Below are 23,239 nucleotides of genomic sequence, written 5' to 3'. Positions count from 1 at the left end.
AATAGAAGTACCAGAACCAGTAACACACATTTAAAAGCTGTTATTCAGATATGGTTTCATTCTCCTCTGCTATCTCAGGATTCAGAATTTTCTCGTGTTTAGTTTTCTGCTTCTCTGCAGCTAAATCTTCAATTTCTCTTGGTATTTTGTTCATTCCTATTTTATTTTCTTTCTCAATCCTGTTTTCTCTCTGAATGCAAATATTTATTCCTTCCTTTCTCTCTCCACTTCCTCTTCCTTCCTTCCTTATGCCCCTTTTCTCCTCTGATCAGATTTCACCTCTGCTGGAGGTAATGTAGCTGAGTAACTTGCTGTTCTCCTCTTGTGTGCCTCCTTTAAAGCCAGAATGGGATTGTTTTTGGTGACATCTTTTTGGGGGAATGTATGGTTTAGTAGATGTGGCTGGAATCCAGTCCTTGCACACAAGACTACAGGAAGAATCCTTTCTATATGTTCAACTTCCTTTTCTCAAGTAGTATATAGAAAGGTTTTAAATTTTGACTCCACCAGAGAACTTCTTAATATGTATTGAGGACTGATATGTTCGGATTCAGTTTTATTATTTTGGTGTCTTTTGATGTAGTGTTGACTTTTTGATTTTTTTTCTTTTTAGGCTGTCTTCTAATGCATTGATAAATTTTTCATTTTTCTTCTTTTGTTTTAGAAAATTTAAAGTACATTTATCTTCCTGTAAGCATGGTTTTATATAAATAAATATATATAATCTTCTTTCTCGTCTTCCTTCCTTCTCTCTCAGCACCAGGGATTTGACCCAAGGCCTGGCACATACTAGGGAAGTACTCTGCCACTGAGCTATAGTCTCAGTCCTTTTAAACATCTTGCTTTAAGACAGGGGTTTGCTAAGTTGACTAGGGTGGACTTGAACTTGTGATCTGCCTCAAGGCTTCAGAGTAGCTGGGAATACAGGGTGTCCCATGGTACCTGATTCAGTTTTTCCCTAGGCTCCATGTTATTTTTTGTTTTTCACAGTGTTATTCTACTTTATTTCTCCTTGTATATCCCACTTCTTCCTCTAGCCAATTTACTATCTTTAGAGTGATCTCAGTGGCTGGTTGGAGGAAACTACACATCAGCTAATGTAGGACAGTTCTTCAGAGTTTATCAAGTTACCTGAAAAGCTACAGCTCTAATGCACAGACAGGAAAAGCAATAAAAATGAAAATCACATATAATAATCAGAGCATGAATTCACCCCCTTCTTCCTTAGAGCCTTTGTCTCAGGTCTTTCCACATCCGTGGAATTCTTCTCCCTGCTGGTCATGTGGATGGCCTTCGTTTGCTCTTGTCTCTGCTCCCAGGGAAACATGGCACATGTGAATAAATTACCTGGTTTACTTCCATGTTATATTTCATGGCAAACAACCAAGTACACATTCAGTGTTCATCAACAGAGGAAGGGGTGTATAGCTAAACATGCCATGATGTGGTAAGGCAGTAGCAGAACTTATCTGTGTTAATACAACCTACAGAATTTATCATCAAGTTTATAAAGCAAATTACAGAAAGCTATGCACAAGACAATTTTGTATCAAGTAAGAAACTATGAATGAAATATTATATATTGACAGCTGTTTCACAAATGTGAACATGCTTATAAATTCATAGCAAAACACTTGAGAAATTTGTCTGCAAATTGAAAGATTGAAGGAAGAGTTGGGGTGATGAGTGGTGATTATTTGAAACTAATAAAAAGCCATCAAAGTCACAATAAAGAGCTATCCATATTCTTGTCCATCCTTCTCATAACAAGGCAGGAGAGGGAGAAGAAAATGTTCAACTTCTCCAGAAGGCTTTGTCTGATCACCACATATGTAAGTGCTCCCCTCCCTTTGGGGTCATGAACCTTCCTGCCTCTGAGGTCATGCACCTTCACCTCATGCTCCTCTCAGGGTCCTACTCTTTGATTTCACTAGAGTGGTGTGTATGTTTGTCTTTTCCAGTAGACTACAAACTAGTGTCTTCTCCTCTCTTATCTTTTTCACTTCCAATAAAATTTGAATAAATGTTTATCAATTTCTTTTGAATTAAATTAGAGAAGATCTAATTAACAGCATAGGTTAATAACTGCTCACTTATTTTAAAATATAATATCCATATATAACATTTAAAAGTGGCCCTGGTCTTTGTGGTACAGGAGATTGAAGTCAGAGCCTTGAGCCATGTACTGTACCACTGAGTCCTGGAAGTGGCTCATTTTTTAACCCTCATTGAAACTAGAAGGTTGTTTTGTTTTCTGGCCATCTACATTTCCTACATCAGGAACATGCAGTGAGTGGGGCTGGGTTGAGTGACTGCTGAAGACTTGCTTGGTCTTCAGTGATTTATGTTGATGGTTTTGTCCACCAGGGGGTACTCCAGGCTATAAGAAGAACGACTTCTGAGGATCCCAGAGGGTACATAGTTAAAGGGAGGAGACCAGAGAATGTGAGTCAGTCAGATCACAGACAGCAAAGGGCAGCCTGTTTGTGTAAATTCATCTCAAGTCTTCAGCTCTGCCATTCTGTGTAAATCCTCAGAAAGCTGGAGCCCATAATCATAGGAGCCCATATGCTTATAAATCCATCATATGCATATCCTCTTTTTCTTTTAATTGACTGAACTGTTGTTGAAAACATTTTTAATGCAGATGGTGATCTACTGACTTTAAGAAATTGTTTTACTTCTTAATACGCATTGCTTACTATCAAACAGTTTTCCTTTATCAAAATTTTAATATAATTGATTTTTCAAAAATCTCTGTCAATCTATGTAACTTGGGAAATGGGCTTGCTGTTTTTGTGATGCTTCAGTGTTCCAGCTGAAACATTGGCCCTTGTCTAAAGCACCATCCTCTTTCCTCACAAAAACATCTTTGAAATCAACTGTTGTAAGAAGAATATACCCCTTTTACCTTCATTCACCCAAAACATGGTCCCCCTACCCCCTGCACTGTTCTCACACAATTATGGAGCCACCACTGCTGTCTCCCTGGGCCACTGGGGGTGGAGCCCCCTGTTAGGGGACAGGACAGAGCTCAGATGTGACTGGTGCTCAGGGAGTCAGGTGGAACCTGTTGCCTGGAAGAACAACCTTGTCTGGCCCAACACCTGATACCTGCAGAGCAAGGAGAAGACCCAGTAGCCAGGCCAGCAGCCATGCAGAGGGGACGGGAGCTCTGCTGGGGCTTCTGTGGGTTTAGCTTTGCTGTGAGTCTGGTTCCTCCCAGATGGGGCTGGGGGTGTTGTAGGGCTGACAGTGTGAGGGAGGGCAGGGAGAGCTGGCACCAAGCCCCCTCCCTGTTCTCCATCCTCAAGGGTGTGTCCTGAGATATTCTGCAGGTTTGTGAACTGGTCATGGATTCCCCAGTGACACCAGCTGTGTTTGCTTTTCTCTTTCCAAGCAGGGGTGAGAGGGCAGCAGGTGGAGCAGAGTCCTTCAGCCCTGAGGCTCCAGGAGGGAACCAGCCCTACTCTGATGTGCAATTTTTCCACCACCATGAGAAGTGTGCAGTGGTTCCTACAGAATCCTGGAGGTGGTCTCATCAATCTGTTTTACCTGGCTTCAGGGACAAAGCAGGAGGGAAGGTTAAAGGCAACATCGGATGCTAAGGAGCGCTACAGCACCCTGTACATCTCCACCTCTCAGTTGGAAGACTCAGGCACCTACCTTTGTGCTGTGAGGCACAGTGCTCCCAGGGGACCTGCAGCCTGTCTGCAAACTGCAGCTGCACCTGCAGCAACAGCATCTGTCTCAAGGAAATCTTGCACATCAGTGTTTGCACAACTGTGGGTGTCCTGATTTATATTAGGAGACTTCTCATTACTGTTATCCCACATGATTGGACCCTTTTCCTCCCATAAGCCCTTTTCAATAAAAATTTGTAATAAAGATCTACTAGAACCACTGATAAGGATGTCAGGGCCCCAAATACTGTTAATAGAGATCCCCTAGCAGAGTTTATAAATAACATCTAAATTACTGTGATGAAAAATGCTTGAAAACTGTAATGGTCAACAAATAAAAAAGTGATATCCAGTGTCCATGCCATTGTAGATTGTTCAATTTCCAACAAAAAGGAAAATATGATGTGACATTAGGTATCTTGTACATACGTAAAGTTTGTATTCAGATTTTTTTCATTCCTGTAACCTCTGAAAAAATATAAAGAAAAGATCCTACTTGTTTTTAAGTGTCAGGATTATAGAGCAAAAGTGACCTGCTTGAGCTCACATGGTTATAATCTAGTGAAGCTTAGTGGGGATTCCCACTCAGGACTTCTGATATCACAGTTTGTGCTCTGAGCTAGCCAGGGCAGAAGACCCAAGTGCAAAAGATGTCTATGGGTAGAGTTCTATAATGTGCTCTTGTCCATCACTGATGAAAATATCCATTTAATCATTTCTGAATAACACACTTTAAGGAAATGCTTATTAATATTGAGTTTTGTTACATGGAAATCCAGTGCAATTCCTTGCACTTTTGGATGAATGTATTACTCATTACTTTCTATCAGCATTAGGGTCTGAGAAAGGGAGTAGAAACCCTCCGGATTTACCTCCAAGGAAATTTTATTTTCTTTAGTCACCTACCAAGACTTATCACAAACAAAAACCAAAGTTTAATCCTATATGTGGATTAGTTGCAGTGTAAATTGATTCTCAGCATTGCAGCTCTTTGTGCTAATGTAAGGGATTGCCTAGGAAAGGGCTGGTCCATGAGATTAAGATGAGGACAGCTGGCCAGCTTTCCAGGAATGTGACCCATACAGTTCTCAGGCCCTGGCACTCAGGAAGGGTCTGGAGCTTGACATAATATTGTGCTGATGCTATCTTGAAATCCTTAATAATTTTGTGTGAACTTGTGTTGTGTAAGTGAATCTGATAAGAGGATGGAGCATGTGCATGAGCAGAGGAGACACCTGGGGTTTTAGGAAAAGGACACAAGTGACCTGAGATTCAAGGGCACAGTGGGCAGCCTATGAGCTGAGCAGTTGGTCTACCCCATTCCAAGAGCAGGTGCATGCTAGGGATTCCTGATGTCTGTGGGTGGCAATCAATGTTGCTAGGAAATTTTTACAAAATTAATGCATATGCATGGACATTGCAATAAAGCGTTTTGGAGTGATTAGAATCCTTTGAAAAATTTATAAAGTCTGGTTTTGAAAATTGATGCCATAGAGCAGAGTGATTATGCACAGGTGTAGAATCAGGAAAGCCTGTTATTATTATTATTACTTGATAGAATATTAGATGGTCATTAGCATAGCAAGTATGAAATCTACATAACAACAAGGACAATATTATTACTAAGTGTTGAATTAAATCTGAAAAAAATATTAAAATATATTAAATGGTCACTGTTGAAGAAGAATTGTCTTCTAAGAGTTTCATATCTTTATTTTTTCTTTTTAAAATTTGTTCTAGTTAGTTTTACATGAAGTAGAATGCATTTTGATACATTGTACACAAATGGAGCACAAGTTCTCATTCCTCTGGCTGTACATGGTGCTGAGTCACACCAGTAGTATATATACATGTATACACACACATACATGCATGTTATATACATATGTGTATCTATAATGTCTGTTTTATTATAACGTCCTTCCTGTCCTATCACCCCACACTGCACAATTCAAAGTTCCTTCATTCTTCCCTACCCGCCCCTACTATGGATCAGTAACTTATTATCAGAGAAAACATTTGACATTTGGGTTTTGGGGATTGGCTTGTTTCAACTAGCATATTATTCTTTAGTTCCATCCATTTAGCTGCAAATGCCATAATTTCATTCTTCTTTAAGGCTGAGTAATATTCCATTGTGCATATGTACCACATTTTCTTTATCTAGTCATCTGTCAAAGGGCATCTAGGTTGGTTCCACAGTTTAGCTATTGTGAATTGAGCTGGTATAAACATTGATGCAGCTCTGTCACTGTAGTATGCTGGTTTTAAGTCCTTTGGGTATAAATTGAGAAGTGGGATAGTTGGGTCAAATCTTGGTTTCATTCCAAGTTTCCTGAGGAATCTCCATACTGCTTTCCAAAGTGATTGCATCAATTCACAGTCCCATCAACAATGTATGAATGTACCTTTTCCCCCACATCCTTGCCAACACTTATTATTGTTTGTATTCTTGATAATTATCATTCTGACTGGCGCGAAATGAAATCTTAGAGTCTTAGTTTTGAATGCATTTCTCTAATTGCTAGAGATGATGAACACTTTTTCATATGTTTGCTTTTCAATTGTTCTTCTTCTGTGAAGTGTCTGTTCAATTCCTTAGACCATTTATTGCCTGGGTTATTTGTTTTTTTAGTGTTAAGTTTTTTGAGTTCTTCTTATATTCTGGAGATTATTCTTCTATCTGAAGTGTGTGTGGTAAAGTTTTTCCCATTCTGTAGGCTCTCTTACCATGGTATTGATTGTTTCCTTTGCTGAGAAGAAGCTTTTGGGTTTGAATTAATCCCAATTCATTGATTCTTGATTTTACTTCTCCTGCTTTAGGAGACTTGTTAAAGAAGTAGTGTCTTAAGCTGACACAATGAAGATTTGGGCCTACTTTTTTTCTATTAGGTGCAGGGTCTCTGCTCTAGTGTCTGTCTTTCATCCTATTTGAGTTGGGTTTTGTGCAGGGTGAGAGATAGAGGTTTGATTTTATTTTGCTATATATGGGTTTGGTTTTCCCAGAACCATTTGTTGAATAGGCTATCTTTTCTCCAATGTATGTTTTTCGCACCTTTGTCTAATATGAGGCAACCCTATTCATGTGGGTTTGTATCTGTATCTTCTATTTTGTACCATTGGTCTACATGTCTTTTTGGTGCCAATATTATGCCATTTTTGTTACTATACTTCTGTAGTAAAGTTTAAGATCTGGTATTGTGATGCCTTCTGCTTCAATTTTCTTGCTAAGGATTGCTTTGGTTATTCTGGGTCTTTTATTTTTCCAAATAAATGTTATGATTGCCTTTTCTATTTCTATGAAGAATGTCATTGGGATTTTAATAGAAATTGCATTAAATCTGTATAATGCTTTTGGTAGTATGGCCATTTTGACAATATTAATTTTGTCTATCCAATAGCATGGGAGATTTTTTCATCTTCTAATTTCTTCTTCAATTTCTTTCTTTAGTATTTTGTAGTTTTCATTGTAGAGTTATTTCACCTATTTTGTTATATTAATGTCCAGGTATTTTGTTTTTTCTGGGGCTATTATGAATGGAGTGGTTTTACTAATTTCTCTTGCAGTAGATTCATTGCTTATGTATTAAAATGCATAAAGTATTGATTTTATATCCTGCTGCTTTGCTGAATTCATTTATCAGTTCTAGAAGTTTTCTGATAGAATTTTTTTGGATTTTCTAAATGTAGCATCATATCATCCACCAATAGTTACAATTTAAGTTCTTCTTGTTTTATTCATATATCTTTCATCTGTCTAATTGCTCTGGCAAGAATTTCAAGGACTATGTTGAATAGAAGTGGTGAAAGAAGGCATCCTGTATTGTTCCAGTTTTTAGAGGAAATGCTTTCAATTTTTCTCCATTTAAAATAATGTTGACCTTGGGTTTAGCATAGATAGCTGTTACAATGTTGAGGTATGTTCCTACTATCCCTAATCTTTCTAGTGTTTTGAACATGCTGTATTTTGTCAAATGCTTTTTCTGTACCTATTGAGATAATTGTATGATATTTGTCTTTAAGTCTATTGATGTGATGTATTAGGATTATTGATTTCTGAATGTTAAACCAAATTTGCATCCTTGAGATGAACCACAAGTGACAGTGGTGTACTAGTTTTAAATATGTTTTTGTATTTGATTTGCAAGAATTTTATTGACAATTTTGCATCTATGTTTATCAGGGATATTGATCTGAAGTTTTATTTCCTTAATGTGTCTTTCTCTGATTTTGGTATCAGGGTGATATGAGCCTCACAGAATGAGTTTGGAATGGTTTCCTCCTTTTCTACTTCATGAAATAATTTCAGTAGTATTAGAATTAATACTTCTTTGAAGGTTTTGTTGAACTCAGCTAAGAATCTGTCTGGTCCTGGGCTTTTCTTAGTTGGTAGGCTTTTGTAGAGCATCTTATATTTCACTGCTAGAAATTGATCTGTTTAAATTGTGTATATCCTACAGATTTGCTTGGGCAGATCACATATCTCTAGAAATGTGTTGATGTCTTTGAGATTTTCTATTTTATTGGAATATAAATTTTCAAAATAGTTTTTAATTATCTTTGGTATTTCAGTAGTGTTTGTCATGATATTTCCTTTTTCATCATTGATTTTAGTAATTTAAGTTTTCTCTCTCCTTTTTTTCCATTAAGGTGGCTAAGAGTTTGTCAATTTTATGTATTTTTTCAAAGATCCAGCTTTTTGTCAATTTTCTGAATAGTTTCTTTTGTTTTAATTTCATTGATTTCTGTTCTCATTTTAATTATTTCCTGTGTTCTACTACTTTTGGTGTTGGTTTGTTCTTCTTTTTCTAAGGCTTTAAGATGTAATGTCAGGTTTATTATTTGCTGACTTTTTATTCTTATAATAAAGAAGCTCAATGCAATAAACTTTACTTTTAGCACTGCCTTCATAGTGTCCAAGGAATTTTGATATGTTGTATCAGTTTTCTAATTTACCTCTAAAAACTATTTTATCTCCTCCCTGATGGCTTTTGCTATCCATGTATCATTCAATAGAGTAATATTTAGTTTCCATGTTCGAATAACTTCTATTTTATTTTATTATTGGTTTCTAATTTCATTCCATTATGATCTGATACAATGCAGGGTAATATCTCTATTTTTTTGTACTTGCTAAGACTTGCTTTGAGTCATAACATGTGGACTATTCTAGAGAAGGTTCTATGTGCTGCTGAGAAAAAGTGTGTTTGTTCATTGATGGATGAAATATTCTATATATGTCTATTAAGTGTAAATTATTGATTGTATTATTGAGTTATATAGTTTTTATTTTTATATTTTGTTTGAAAGATCTACCCAGTAGTTCGAAAGGTATGTTAATATCACCCACTATCATTGTGTTGTGGTTTATTTAGTTCTTGAAATTGAGAAGGGTTTGTTTGATATATGTAGATGCTCCATTGTTTGGGGAATAAATATTTATGATTGTTATATCTTGTTGATATATGAATCCCTTTAGCAGTATAAAATGACCTTCTTTATCACTTCTGACTAACTTTGGTTTGAAGCCCACTTTATTTGATATGAGGATAGAAATCCCTGCTTATTTATGCAGTTCATGTAAGTAATTTATTCTTTCCCATCATTTTACCTGCAGTCTCTAATGTCTTTTCCTATGAGTCTCTTGAAGGCAGCATATTGTTTGGGCTTTTTTTAATCCAATCTGTCAGTCTGTATCTTTTCATTGCTGAGTTTAGGCCATTAACATTCAAGGTTATTATTAAAATATGGTTTGTATTCCCAGTCATTTCAGTTTATTTTTGGTTTTAAATTTGACTTGGTTTCTTTGATTGGCTTTCCTTTAGTGTAGTTCATTCCTTTGCTGATTTCCATTTCCTCCTCATGGAATATTTTGCTGAGAATGTTCTCTAGTGCAGGCTTTCTCACTGTAAATTCTTTTAATTTTTGTTTATCTGGAAGGTTTTTATTACATCATAAAATCTGAAGCTTATTTTTTCTGTATATAAAATTCTTGGTTGGCATCTATTTTCTTCCAGAGCTTGGTATATGTTGTTCCAGGACCTCCTAGCTTTGAGGGTCTGGATTGAGAAATCTGGTGTTCCTAATTGGTTTCCCCCTATATATAATCTAAAGCTATTATTTGTGGCTTCTAAAATTCTATCCTTATTCTGTATGCTAGGCATTTTCAGTAAAATGTGCCTTGCTGTGGATGGATTTGTTGTAATTTTGTACTCAGGGAGTCCTGTAAGCCCATTTTATTTCATTTTCCAATTCACTCTTCATTTTTGGGAAATTTTCTGATATTATTTCTTTGAAAAGATTGCGCATTCCTTTGGTTTATGCCTTCTGTGCCTTCCTCTCAGTGCCTTCCTCTATCCCTATAAATCTTAAATTTGGTCTTTTTATGTAATCTCATAATTCTTGGAAGTTTTGTTCATGATTTATTAACATCTTCACTGTGTAGTCAACTTTATTTTCAAGGTTATATATTTTTTCTTCATTGCCTGAAGTTCTGTTTTCCAAGTGATAATGTCCGTGGTGATGCTTTCTATTGAATTTTTAATTTAGTTTATTGTTTCCTTCATTTCAAGGATTTTTTTTCAGAATCTCTATCATTTTTGAAATACTCTTTTGCTACCTGTATTTGCTCTTCTATCTCTTTATTGGAGTGATCATTTGTTTCCTGTATTTTCTCTTATTTTGTTCTTTACTTTGCACATCACTCGGATTATGCAAATTTTGAATGCCTTCTTTGACATTCCTTGAACTTTGCTGTCAATGAATTATATTACTGTAGCATCTTGGTTTGTTGGGGCCCTTTCTTCCCTTGATTTTTCATGTTGTTCATGAGTCTTTCCCTATAGCAATGCAGATCTAAGATAATATAGTTTCTACTCTCCAAACTTATATTGACCCTGCAGGTTTCCAATACCATTCCTTTAAAGGGGAGATCAGTATTAACAGTGCCCAATGCAAACAACATGCAGCCTTAAACCAAATAGCTCCTATTTAGATGATTGCAGTTTTGTCATAATAAACAGAAATGATGTGTTTGATTATTATCTACAATATAAACAGTATGTTTGCCAAAGGGTCTACCATTTCTAATGGTAGACAATGAGAGAATGGAGGGGGTGTAGGATATGATGTTTGTGAGTTTGAAGTGAGAATATGGAGGTATTAGATCATAGAAAGAGTGAAAGGGGAATCAAAAGAAGTTGTCTAGCAGGGATATCTCTGGTATAACCAAGCCTGTGGGAACCTTGGAGATGGTCTTTCGGGTCCTGACTGTTGTCCCTAGATGGGAGCAGACTTATTCCTAGTTGGTGGTGGCAGCATCATTAAACCAGCAGGTACCTTGATGTTGGGCTTCCAGGCCCTTGTCAGTGTCCTAAATAGGAAGCTGCCCCAACTAAAGATGGCAGTGATAGCAGCAGAGGTATCCCAAGATTGTGGCAATGGTGTCCCAAGTTGGAGGTGACTGTTTTCAGAGATGGGCCTGAGAGATCAGGCCATGAAGTGGCATTGGGCATGCCATTTTGAGATGCAGCACTATGTCGAGCTGTGGTACAATGGGCTGCTCCCTCTAGGCCCTGTCCATTGTCCTAAGGTAGAGGCTATCATGTTTGGGAGGCTATAGTTGTGGCTGCAGTGTTTCAAGATGGAAGTGAACTGGAGGAGCCATGGATTGGTAGATGGGGGGCCATAGCATGGACACTTCTCTGTGCAGCAGTCAGGTACAGTTACTCTCCTCCATCTGGCCATTGGGAATGGTTGTTCTCCTGAAAGCTTCAATCACATAACTCTGTCAAGGATATGTTAGGTAATACTAAGATCTTTCTGTGGAAGGTCCATGAGAAAACAAAGAAAAAAAAATCAATTGATGGAGTGGTAGCATTGAGGACTAACTTTTCAGTCTCCATTCCCAATTATGCTCTTGTACTATTATTTGTATAGTGTAAATTAATTTAATTTTTAATTTTTAATGGTATCTCCTTTTTAAATTCTTTCCATTTTTCATTAGTGTATTATAATTATACATAAATGGTGGATTTATTTTTGCATATTTATTCATACACACATTATAACAATATGATTTGGTCACTATCATTCCCTAATATTTTTGCTTTCCTTTTTCTTCCTCCCTCTTGTTCCTTTCTTCTACTGATGTCCCTTTGATTTTCATGAGATCTGTATCCCAACCTTCCTTTTACTTTTCATCTGTGGTTTCCATATATGGAGAAAACATTTGTGGAAAAGTCAAGGACCCTCAACTTTCTGAATTTGTCTTATTTCATTTAACCTAATGTTCTCAACTTCCATCAATTTTCCTGTAAATTTAGACATAATTTCATTCTCCTTTATGGCTGACTAAAATTTCAGTGTGTCTATATACCATGTTTTCTTTATCTATTTATCCACTGATGGACACCTAGGTGTTTCCATAGTTTGGCTATTGTGAATTGTGCTGCTATGAACATGAGTATGCATGTTTTGCTATAGTGATATGGCATTAATTCTTTAGGATAAATGCCCAGGAGTAGTAAAGCTGGGTTATATGTTGGTTTCATACTTACTCTTTTGCAGGAACTTCATATTGGTTTCTAAGGTGGTTGTACCAATTTCTATTCCCACCAACAGTGTAAAAGTGTTTCTTTTTCTCCACATTCTCTCCAACATTTATTATTATTGGCATCTTGTTGGTAGCTATTCTATGTGGAATGAGATAAATGTTTAGTTTTGATTTGCATTTCCCTGATTACTAGGGGTGTTGAACTTTTTAAATGTTTATTGACCATTTGCATTTCTTCCTTTGAAAAGTGCCTGTTCATTTGGTCATTTATCAGATAGATTATTTATTTATTTCTTGGGGTTAAGTTTTTTGAGTTCTTCATATATTCTGGCTATTAATCCTTTGTCAGAAGAGTAGCTTGCAAAATTTCTTCCATTTTGTAGGTTCTTTATTTCATTCCTTTGAATTGATTCCTTTAAAATCATTGTGATTTCTTTCTTTTTCTTTTTTTTTCTTTTCTTTTTTTCTTTTTCTTTTCTTTTCTTTCTTTTTTCTTTTTCTTCCTTTTTTTTTGGTACCAGGGATTGAACTCAGGAGCACCCTGCCACATCCCCAGCTTTATCTTGCATTTTATTTAGAGACAAGGTCTCACTGAGTTGCTTAGTGCCTTGCAGTTGATGAGGCTGGCTTTGAACTTGTAATACCCCTGCCTCAGCCTCCTAAGCCATTGGGATTATAGGCATGTGCCACCTCACCTGGCACAAATGTTTGTTTTTCTAAATTGGTGTCATCCCATTTATTAACTCTTGTTATTATTTCCTGAGCCTTAGGAATCCTTCATAAATGTCATTGCCTTCATTTATATCTTGGAGTATTGACCCTCTGTTTTCTTCTAGGAGTTGCATATTTTCTAGTTTAATTCCTGGCTTGAGTCATTTTGACAATTTTTTTTGCAAGGTAAGAGATAGTAGGGACCAAGCTTTATTCTTTACACATGGATATCCTGTTGTCCAATCACTGTTTCTTAAAAAGGCTACCTTATCTGTAACATATCTTTTTGGTATATTTATCAAGGATCAGATAACTATATCTGTGTGGCCTTTTCTCTGCTTCTAGCCTTTCCCATTGGTCTATGTGTCTCTTTATGCCTGTACCATGCAGTTTTTGTTACTATGGCTCTCTAGTATAATTTGAAGTCACGTATTGTGATGCCTCCAGAATTGCTTTTATTTTCTTTCTTTCTTTTTTTTTTCACTTAGCTACTGTGGCTCTTTTACTCTTCCATTTGAATTTTAGGACAGTTTTTTTTTTCTAAATTTGTGACAAATGCCCTTGGTATTTAATGGGGTTTGCATTGCATCTCTATATTGTATTTGGTAGCACCATCATTCTGACAGAATTATTTCTTCCTATCCATGAACATGTGAGTTCTTTCCATCTTCTAGTGTCTTGTTCAATTTCTTTCTTTAGATTTATGTAGTTTTTATTGTAGAGTTCTCTCACAACTTTGGGTAGATTTATTCCTAGATATTTTATTTTTAATGAGGAAATTGTAGATGAGATTATTTCCCTGATAAGATATAGGAATTATATAAAAATAGTAGCCTGGTGGAGTAGAGTGCTATTTATATGTGAAGTTTTGCATGAACTAAGCTTTTCTAAGAAATTTTAAAATTAAAATTAAAAATTTTAAAATTAATGTTTATTATGATTAAAAACAGCAATAGGATGCATGAATAAGCATTCCGAATTATATACAAATTATGGAGCCTCTATCAAGTTATCAGATACCCACCAGTTATAGAAAATATCTGTGCAAACATTAAAATTTTGATGTATTAATTTACACTTAAAATTTAATTCAGACTCATAGGAAACTGATTTGTACAAGAAGGTAATACATGTTACAATAATTAATTCCCTAGAAACAGCAATCATATAATAGTTATAATTTCAATTAAGCTATGAAACAATATTGTTCTAGCATATTTTAAGAACTTTTATATCTGTTGCATCATTTGTTCTAATCAGAAATTATCAAAAATTCAGTTTGTAGTCTTGCATTAACTAAACGTTCTTGGCATCACTTCCAATAGTAGAGCTTGAAAATGAAGTTGCTAAGAAAAGAAATTTTGAAAATCTAATATAATAAATTGCATAAGCATAATTCAGAAGTCTTATTTTAAATTTTGTTGGTTTGGGTCTTCTCCCTCTTTCTTTCAGCTGGTTTGGTTAAGGGCTAATCAATCTTGTTTATTTTTTTCAAAGAAACAGCTCATTCTTACATTGATCCCTTGTATTGTTTTTTATTCTTAATTTCTTGTTAGTCTACTAGCAAATCAGTCCACCAAGACTCACTGGCTGCTATTGGAGTGAGATATAAGTGACGGGCCATCCTCAATGCCCAGATCATCTCTATGGCGTTTCCTAAATGTAGCAATGTATATTCATTAGCCCAGGAAGCCATCCCTGAAGGAAGAATACCAACATCGTCAGCATCACTTGTACATTGTCAGTCAGAATGATCATTGAAATTGAGACACTAAGGACAACATTTTCCTCCTGCAGCTGACAGTCCCTGAAGGTGGAAGAAAATCTTTTTTCTGAATGCCACAACTCAAAAAGGCAAACATTGACACAAAGTATTTGTATCCAAGAATAGGAAACTTTGTCCAATGAAAGGTTGAGAATTCGATCATATGAGAATGGGCAAGAGTATAGAAGAAACTTAGAATGGAGAAATGTTATATATATGGACACATTTTATATACACACACACACATACTTATTTTTTGAGTTGAAGTTTGTCATCACAGATGTTCTTAATTAATACATCACAGGTGTTCTTTAATGGCATGAGATGTGATTCAGGAGTTAGATTTACTCTTTGTGACTCCAGGGGAGTATTGAGGACAAATCTGAAGAAAGGGGCCTTTACTCTGAAAATGAGGTCATCTTGTTTTGCCAGAAGCCATTGATCAAAGTTAGTTTGGGGGGTTCTGCCTCCTCCCTTTGTAATATTTATTTTACACAGGCAATTAGTAGGCTTCCCTAGATTTTTGTCTTATACACATTTTAGGAAATATCAAGGAATTAAAATAAATGAGAGCGGGATTTTTGTTATTGTGGTTTTGGTTTTTGGCAAATAGAAATGATCTTGAAAATGTACAGAACTGAAGTATTATATCAGAGTTTTTGGGAAAGAACTTTGTAGTGGAAATCTGTGAAAAATCATTGATTAAGTCATCAGAAGTCCATCCCAGGAGGATTGGTTTATAGGTTAAGAGGAAATTTCAGGGAAGATATGAAATATCATTGCATTTATAGACAATAACCCGTTTTGATAGCAGAATATAAAGTCATGTCAAGAATAAACTCGTGTGGTTACAGATTTTGAATATGTAGTTTGATGTTTTTTTGAGCATCTCTTTTCTTTCTCTCAGGACTTTGCAGAATAGAAGCCATCAAAAATAGAAAAAGGCTTCTTAAACCTCAAATTTCTCATTGCAATTCAATCCAATCTGTGCACCTGTTTCTGAAGTTGGAATATTAATGACTCAAGAAATGTATCCCTGTACTCCTTTACTATTAAGATTTGATCTTTACTTTTTATCCCAGCCACCTTTACTGAGGGAAGATGCCACAGTTTGACCTTGGTAATGTCCACTCTCTGGGAATGATAAGTTATGGGCAGGACCAGGCTTAGAGGAGTATAGCCTGAGATGATGTGCAATTCCAATATTCAATGGTCTTCTGTCTTACTCTGTTCTTTGGCTTACATGTTCTTTTGATGAAGAGTTTTTCTCTGTCATAGAAATATATTGGAGGAAGATTTTTCTGTAAGGGAAAGTGTTAAGTTTCCCTTCATTTACAAGAGTGCTTCCTTGATTTCAAACATGTGAAGTCAGCCCATGGTTATATCAACACCAGCAGCATCCATTACTTTCCAATTTATTAACAATGACTCAGTAGTGTGCACAAACAACAACCTTTATCTCTACATACTAACTGTTCATTTAATTTCTGATCTGATACCTACTTTATTAAACCTATTGCCACTTTTATGTTTCTAAATTCCTCAAGGGGGAAGGAAAGACCGTTTTACTAGGGAGTTCAGTAGTTAAGGATGTGACCACAAGGGGGCAGTCTACCCTAGCTGGTGCAGAATAGGCGGAGGGTTTTTTGTAGTGGATTCTGAATGAATAGGCTTACAGCAGAAGCAGAGCCTCTTTCTTATTGAGTGGGTTGACAATAAAAGAAGCCACTATAATTGTTAGGGGAAAACAAGTGACAACCTGATAATAGAAGAATCTCTTCTGGCTAGAGATATCAAATCTGTGAGCTAAAGGGAAGAACAATGAAGACACTGGTTTATTCTTTATTCATATTCTTGTGGATACAGCTGAGCTGTGAGTTGAGGATTGGGGGATAGTAGGGTATATATTGGATGTTCTTTTAATGTCCAGGAAGGATATTGGGTTTATTTAGATCTCCTGAATGTTCTGGAGAAAAATAAAATTCCAGAGAGTAATGATCCAATTTATTGTTTTTCTTTTTCCTTCCCAGGTGTGAGCCAAGGAGAGAAGGTGGAGCAGCATCCTTCTACCCTGAGTGTCCAGGAGGGAGACAGCATTGTTATCAACTGCACTTATTCAGACAGTACTTCGGTCTACTTTCCTTGGTATAAGCAAGAAGCTGGAAAAGGTCTCCAGATGATTATAGACATTCGTTCAAATAAGGAGATAAGTCAAATCCAAAGATTCATTGTTGTGTTGGATAAGAAAGCCAAACACTTCTCTCTGAACATCACAGCCACCCAACCTGGAGACTCAGCTGTCTACTTCTGTGCAGCCAGTACACGATGCTTCCCAGACACCTGCAGCCTGTACTCAAACCTGCCACTGGGCTGAGCCCCACCTGCTTCCCTTACCACAGACTTTCTTTTTGCCATATTGTTTGAAAGTAGTCAATAGCATATTAGTATATAATAAGAAAGTTAGGTACACTATGAACCAGGTGCTTAATATTTTTTTTTCTAAATGTTGCTTAGCATTTTTCTAAAATTTGTGTGTATATTTAAGGTGTACAAAACATGATTTTTGGTATACATATTCATAATGAAAATTGCACAGATGGATGAGGAGATGCATAGGGAAGGCATGGGGGAAGGAATCCCCAAACTCCAGGTATCTCCACATGATTAGCAATCCTAAAGTTGTGCTTACTGGATTCTTAAGGGGAATGAGAATTGTTTTGCCTTGAAATCTAGACACTGAAGATGAGTTTACAGTTGCTGTTCCAACTCCTCTCATTTCAATAAACCCTTGTGATCAATATCATAATCCCTGTTATTGGTGGCTCTTGATTCTTTAGATATGGCCTTCTTTATTTTTTCTGACCAGAAAACATTACATGCCAAACACAGAAAACATGTATGATACAAAAAACATGAAACTTATAATTTTATACCCAATCTGTTTCCAATATTTCTTCAAAGAATACAAATAAGTACATATATAGAATGAACAAATCTAGAGATCTATTATACAATATAGGGTATATAGTTAATTACACTATATTAGGGATTTCTGACAAATAAATAAGATTTTAGTTTTTTTGTAAAACAGAAACTTACTATGGAAGTTTATATTGCTTCACTATATAACCATTATAACCATTATAATCATTATATATATCCTATTATAAAACCCCAACATTACAAATAATTTATTTTGAAGAAACATATTTATTTCCATTTATCCATGCTTTTCTTTCTTGCTAAAACTCCATTTTATAGTTAAATTTATTACACAACACTTAATTTTATTGCTCTTTTATTTCATGTGTATATGAAAAAAATTATATATCTATGTACATATCTAGATACATATATATTAACCCCCACTTTACTCAACTGTAGTGGGTTACAGAAAGAATGTGGTTAAATTATTATATAGAAGAATTAACTTTTTGGTATACAGTACTATCTGTGAACACTGAATTCTATATAAGTCTGTGCATTCATTGCATAATCATGATACAGAATAGTGTCATCACTTCAGAATCTCTTTGTCTCTCCTATAGTAATCACCCCCTCCCATCCCTAAGTCCAGACAAACAGTGTGTTCTTTTCTATTTGTGACTTTGCAGAAGAGCCTGTAAATTGAATCATATAATTTAAACCTCTGAAGAAATCTGAGTCTTGGATGGAGGAAGGACATGCCATTGGGTACACACCAGACCTCCATCTTTGAACCAAAATCAGTTGTTCATATTCCTGAATGTTTTAAACTTTTATGTCATTCCATTTTTAAAAAATCATCATTTGAAACATTTCTTTCTCCTTGAAAATCTGATTTCTGTTTCTACCAAAAATGGAAAAAATCTCCATTATTATGACAATTGATAAAGGAGAGTTTCATTTGAGTGTTATGTCAGTTCATACAATCAGGTTGAGTTATTCTCTCTACATAAATTTAACTGCATCAAATGTATATTAAATGTTTATCAGTAGATACATTTCTAACATTTTAAGTCTAATTTTATTAATCAAAAGCCACTTAAGCTATATTTCTTGAGCCTGGGTTTTTTCCAGAAATGGCATTGAATGACATAGCTAACAATTCTTTAGGTTTGATTTACTACTAATACCTTTGTAGATCTGAAATAAAACACTATTTTGGCCACAATAAAGCCTGTACCTAGTCAAGTTATTTTACTAGTAAGAGAACAAAATAGGGTAAATTAGAAATATGTGACATTCTACCAGTAAGGTGAGAAAATTCTATTAAAATATAAAAAAAATGAGAATTGGATTGGAAATACTGCAGTGAGTATTTTTATTCATCTAGGGTATTCTGTTCTGACAGTCTTGGAGGGGCTGGGGATGTGGCTCAAGTGGTAGAGCGCTCGCCTGGCATGCGTGCGGCCCGGGTTCGATCCTCAGCACCACATACAAAACAAAGATGTTGTATCCGCCGATAACTGACAGTCTTGGAGATTCTGTTTACCTTGTTCTACGGCTTGTGTGTTTCAAGGATCCTAGGTCAGCACTCGTATTCTGAGGATTGTCTGCTTATGGAATTCTCTGCAGAATCTTAAGATCTTTAATGTGAGTTATTTTTTAATTTTTGTCACTTTAGGACAAGATAAAGTGATTTCATATTAGTTGTTAAATGCAATTATATTGTACTTTATTTGTTCACCTGGTAGTAAACAGCTCTTAGGTCATTTTCTATAAGGTTCAAAGGCAACCTTCTCTGGGTTGTTTCATCAGGTCATCTAGGTTTACCCCATGTAAGGGCTGATGAAATCAGAGGCCAGGAAAGGCAACCTGTTGGCATGTTGATGAGGATACTGATTCATGAGTTTACTTATCTAGTTAAGTTTGTGAAACATGGAATCTGTATAATTTGGGAATTACCTGTACCTACTGGTGACTAGTTCATAGCAAGACAACATATGACTTCCTGTGAGGGGGAAAAGCAGGGCCTCGAGGACATGGGGGCTCAAGCATGTCTGATAAACTAATTAATTTCACCTGATTTTTGTTTTTTCTTTGTGGCACTGGGGGTGGAACTCAGGGCTTCACATATGCTAGGCATGCGCTCTACTGCTGAGCTGTGTTGTAGCACGACTCAGTACTTAATTTGATTTTGTATATTTCATTTGGTTCCACATTTTCAGAGGATAGTGAGTTGATGAAAAAAAAAATGAAATTTCTGAGTGAGGACAAAGTCTCGCCTAATTGTCCCAGAAATGTCTTCATATGAGTTGAATGAACTCAGGCAGGGAACACAAATTTAAGCTGAGTTTTGTCCATCATAGGTGGCTTTCTGATAGGCGCCTGCTTCAGCTCATGTAGAAAATAGAAGACTTAGGGGTACACACTCATGACTCACACAGGTGTTGCACCTTTGTGAAATTCTTTTGAAGATGATCAAATGGTTCCACAGGATTGTATTCCTGTTAATGTCCCATCTTTACTGTATTTATGGAACTTTTTGGTCCCAGGAAAGGCATGAACTGGCCACATCCTCTTCTATGCTAGGAAAGTTTCCCTACAAGTAAGTGTTCATTTAAAGTTGTAGCCCACATGTTCCAACTGTGATGTGTTATCTCTGAGGACTTAAGCAAGCAATCATTGGAGATCAGCTGGCTCTTCGGGGGGGATGGGTCTTTCTGGCTTTAGTAATATCTTGTCTTCAATGATCAAAGAAATATGTCTTTTGTAGTGCAAACTTGGGAACCAAATTTTCTGGATCTGAGATGAAATTGTGGAGCTTTTCCATGAATCTTTCTTTTTGTTGTATAAGATATCCTTACTAAGGACTATAGTCAGAAATGCATGTTAAGTTCAGCATGATCATCTGCTCAAGCATCACCCTTCCCCTGCTTCTGTGATGACTCTTATAGTGTGGGACCTTGTCTTCATGACAAAATTTCTATGATTAACATGAAGACATCATGTATTTTAAGTATTTAGGGTCTATTTTTCAATCAAACTATCAGATGAAGAAGAGGCTAATAGGGTTAAGAAACATCATAGTCTGAAGCCTTGGAGGCTTTTAACTACATTGCAAGATGCTGACATCATTGTATATTTTTTCTGTTTTCATATTCTTCAGAGGGATCCACAAATTCAGTAACCTGATTTAATTTTTCTTCTACTTTAAGACTCGATATATATCGGAATCTGGTATTATCTTTATTGAAATTAAATGTAATTCAAAATTTGGTATGAGAGTGTCAAAATATCTTTTCTGGATGTGGACACTTTTGTGGGGGCTAGGTACCAGGGATTGAACTCAGAGTCACTCAACCACTAAGTCACACCCCCAGCCCTATTTTGTATTTTATTAGAGGCAGGGTCTCACTGAGTTGCTTATCTCTTTGCTAAATTGCTGAGGCTGGCTTGAACTCTAGATCCTCCTGCCTCCGTCTCCCAAACCACTGGGATAACAGGCATGAGTCTACATGCCTGGCCTGGACACTTTTTGAATAACATAAGTAAAATCATGAGATTTCTGTGAATGTGCAGTATAATGGATTTAAATAGTATGAGAATAATTTCATTGTATCTCTTTAATTAATTAGTCATCCTCCTGGTAGAAAAATGTTCCATGTTATTAGAGAGCAGAAGTTGTCCTGTTTGTAGCATAATCAGATTTAGTGTGACTCTAGTGCCAGATCTGAAGTCTGTGTTGGTGAGACCTTCAGCCAGCCACAGAGAAGTTTAAGATGACACATGCCACCTCCTGCTCCAGGAAGCCTCTGTTTCCTGTTCTGGTGCAGGAGCAGCTCATAGCCCAGTGGTTCCTCCATTACCCTGTGGGGCTCCCCTCCCAGTGCAGAGCCTGAAATCCAAGAGGAAACAGATCCTTTTCATCTAGAGGAAGAACACCAACATGGTGCTGCCCAGGCTGCTGAAGCTGGTCATGGTGTCTGTGTGGCTGGGTAGGGATAGACCCTGTGGTAAAGGGTCTCCTCTGTGACCAAGGAACTGGGGAACAGAGTAGCTTTAAAGGGACTTTAGAAGGGAGGGTTAGCAGGGAGCAAAATGCACTTTTTTGTCCCCACCACTTGTCCCTCAACTTTCTGATTCTGTCTTTTTTCCTTCAGGATCCAGTTCTGCCCAGAAGGTGACTCAGGCCCAGCCAGCCATGTGGGTGCAGGAGAAGGAGGCTGTGAGCCTGCTCTGCTCCTATGACGCCAGTGGTACAAATTATGGTCTCCTCTGGTACAAGCAGCCCAGCAGTGGGGAGATGGTCTTCCTCATCCTTCAGACCTCTTACAGCCAGCAAAATGCCACAGAAGGTCGCTACTCAGTGAATTTGCAGAAGGCAAGCAAATCCATCCAGCTTGTCATCTCAGCCTCACAGCTGGGGGACTCAGCAGTGTATTTCTGTGCACTGAGAGATGGCACTGTGAGAGAACTGTTGGAGGCAGTTGTACAAAAACCCAGGGTCTGCCTGAGACAGCCACCTGCTGCAGGGACCAAGGTAGACAATTACCACCCCAGACAAGAAGTGGCCAGGGCTGTGGCAGCTCATGTCTGGGGTTGGAGGGAAAACACTCACTCTGAGGAACCTCTCTCTAGGTTCATAGACCACATCAGAGTTCTCACTAATCAAACCAGCCATATTCCATAATCTCTGGATTGAAGGTGAATACAGATTTTTTTTCTTTTTTGGTACAGGCATTGAACTCAGGGGCACTCGATCACTGAACCATATCCCTAGCCCTATTTTGTATTTTATTTGGAGACATGGTCTCCCTGAGTTGCTTAGTGCCTCATTTCATTGCTGAAGCTGGTTTGAACTTGAAATCCTCCTCTCACAATCTCACTGGGATAACAGGCATGCGCCACCACACTTGGCTCAAAATTTTTGACAGAAGATAACAAGGGAAGAATTAGCACAATAAATAATTTGTCCTTTGGATATAAAATTTAGCTCAAAGAATTGGCTTAAGTAGTTCAGAAACTTATGACTGAAAAGTAGTAAAAATCTATATGAACTCTTAGATTTTCCATTAAGTATTTATTGAATAAAGATTGTGTTTCTAGTGTATTTTTAAATAAGGAAGGCCTTGAAATCTGCATGTGTCTTTAAGAAAAATTATGCTGTTTCATACAATCTAATAAATTTGACTTATGTTTGCCTTTCTTGAGTAAAAGGTGTTCATAGTTACTTTCTAAATTTGTCTATTGTGCTACATCCCTTATGCTCTAAAAGTTCCTTACATCTTCTCAACAACTCTACCATGGAAGAGCCCCATTCCCATACTGAAATCTTTGTCTCACTCTTCACTTCTACAGAAAGTTCAGTAACTAATAGCTCTTGGGTATGTGGAGGATCCACCCCACAGAGACCTCTTTACAGGTAGATAAGAGAATATTTTTTCCTAAAACAGTTACCATACTTTAAAAATATTAAATTCCCATTCTCAGTATTAATATATTCCTGCTTGATTTTTTTAGTTTTATTGTTCAATTTATTTTATTCTATGCCAGTCACAGAAAATAGTAAAACTTATTACTTGTAAGGACAAATCACTTCTA

The 23,239-nt window shown here is 36.6% G+C and overlaps 2 gene segments (V, D, J or C); both read left to right on the top strand.

The window, feature by feature from the left end:
• Positions 1–16,427: 16,427 nt before the first annotated feature.
• Positions 16,428–17,087, top strand: LOC124081422 (T cell receptor alpha variable 13-1-like). The segment is given in 2 exon segments: positions 16,428–16,586; positions 16,744–17,087. Coding segments are annotated over 2 exon segments (396 nt in total).
• Positions 17,088–21,389: 4,302 nt separating this feature from the next.
• LOC124081421 (T cell receptor alpha variable 14/delta variable 4-like) lies at positions 21,390–22,328 on the top strand. The segment is given in 2 exon segments: positions 21,390–21,633; positions 21,799–22,328. Coding segments are annotated over 2 exon segments (579 nt in total).
• The last annotated feature ends 911 nt before the right edge of the window (positions 22,329–23,239 follow it).

This window comes from Marmota monax, unplaced genomic scaffold (assembly GCF_021218885.2).
Source record: "Marmota monax isolate L192 unplaced genomic scaffold, Marmota_monax_Labrador192_F-V1.1 WCK01_AAM20220418_F8-fsc00586, whole genome shotgun sequence".
Classification (NCBI taxonomy): Eukaryota; Metazoa; Chordata; class Mammalia; order Rodentia; family Sciuridae; genus Marmota; species Marmota monax.
Note: the sequence above shows the minus strand (reverse complement) of the source record. Positions and strands in the feature narration are given on the sequence as shown.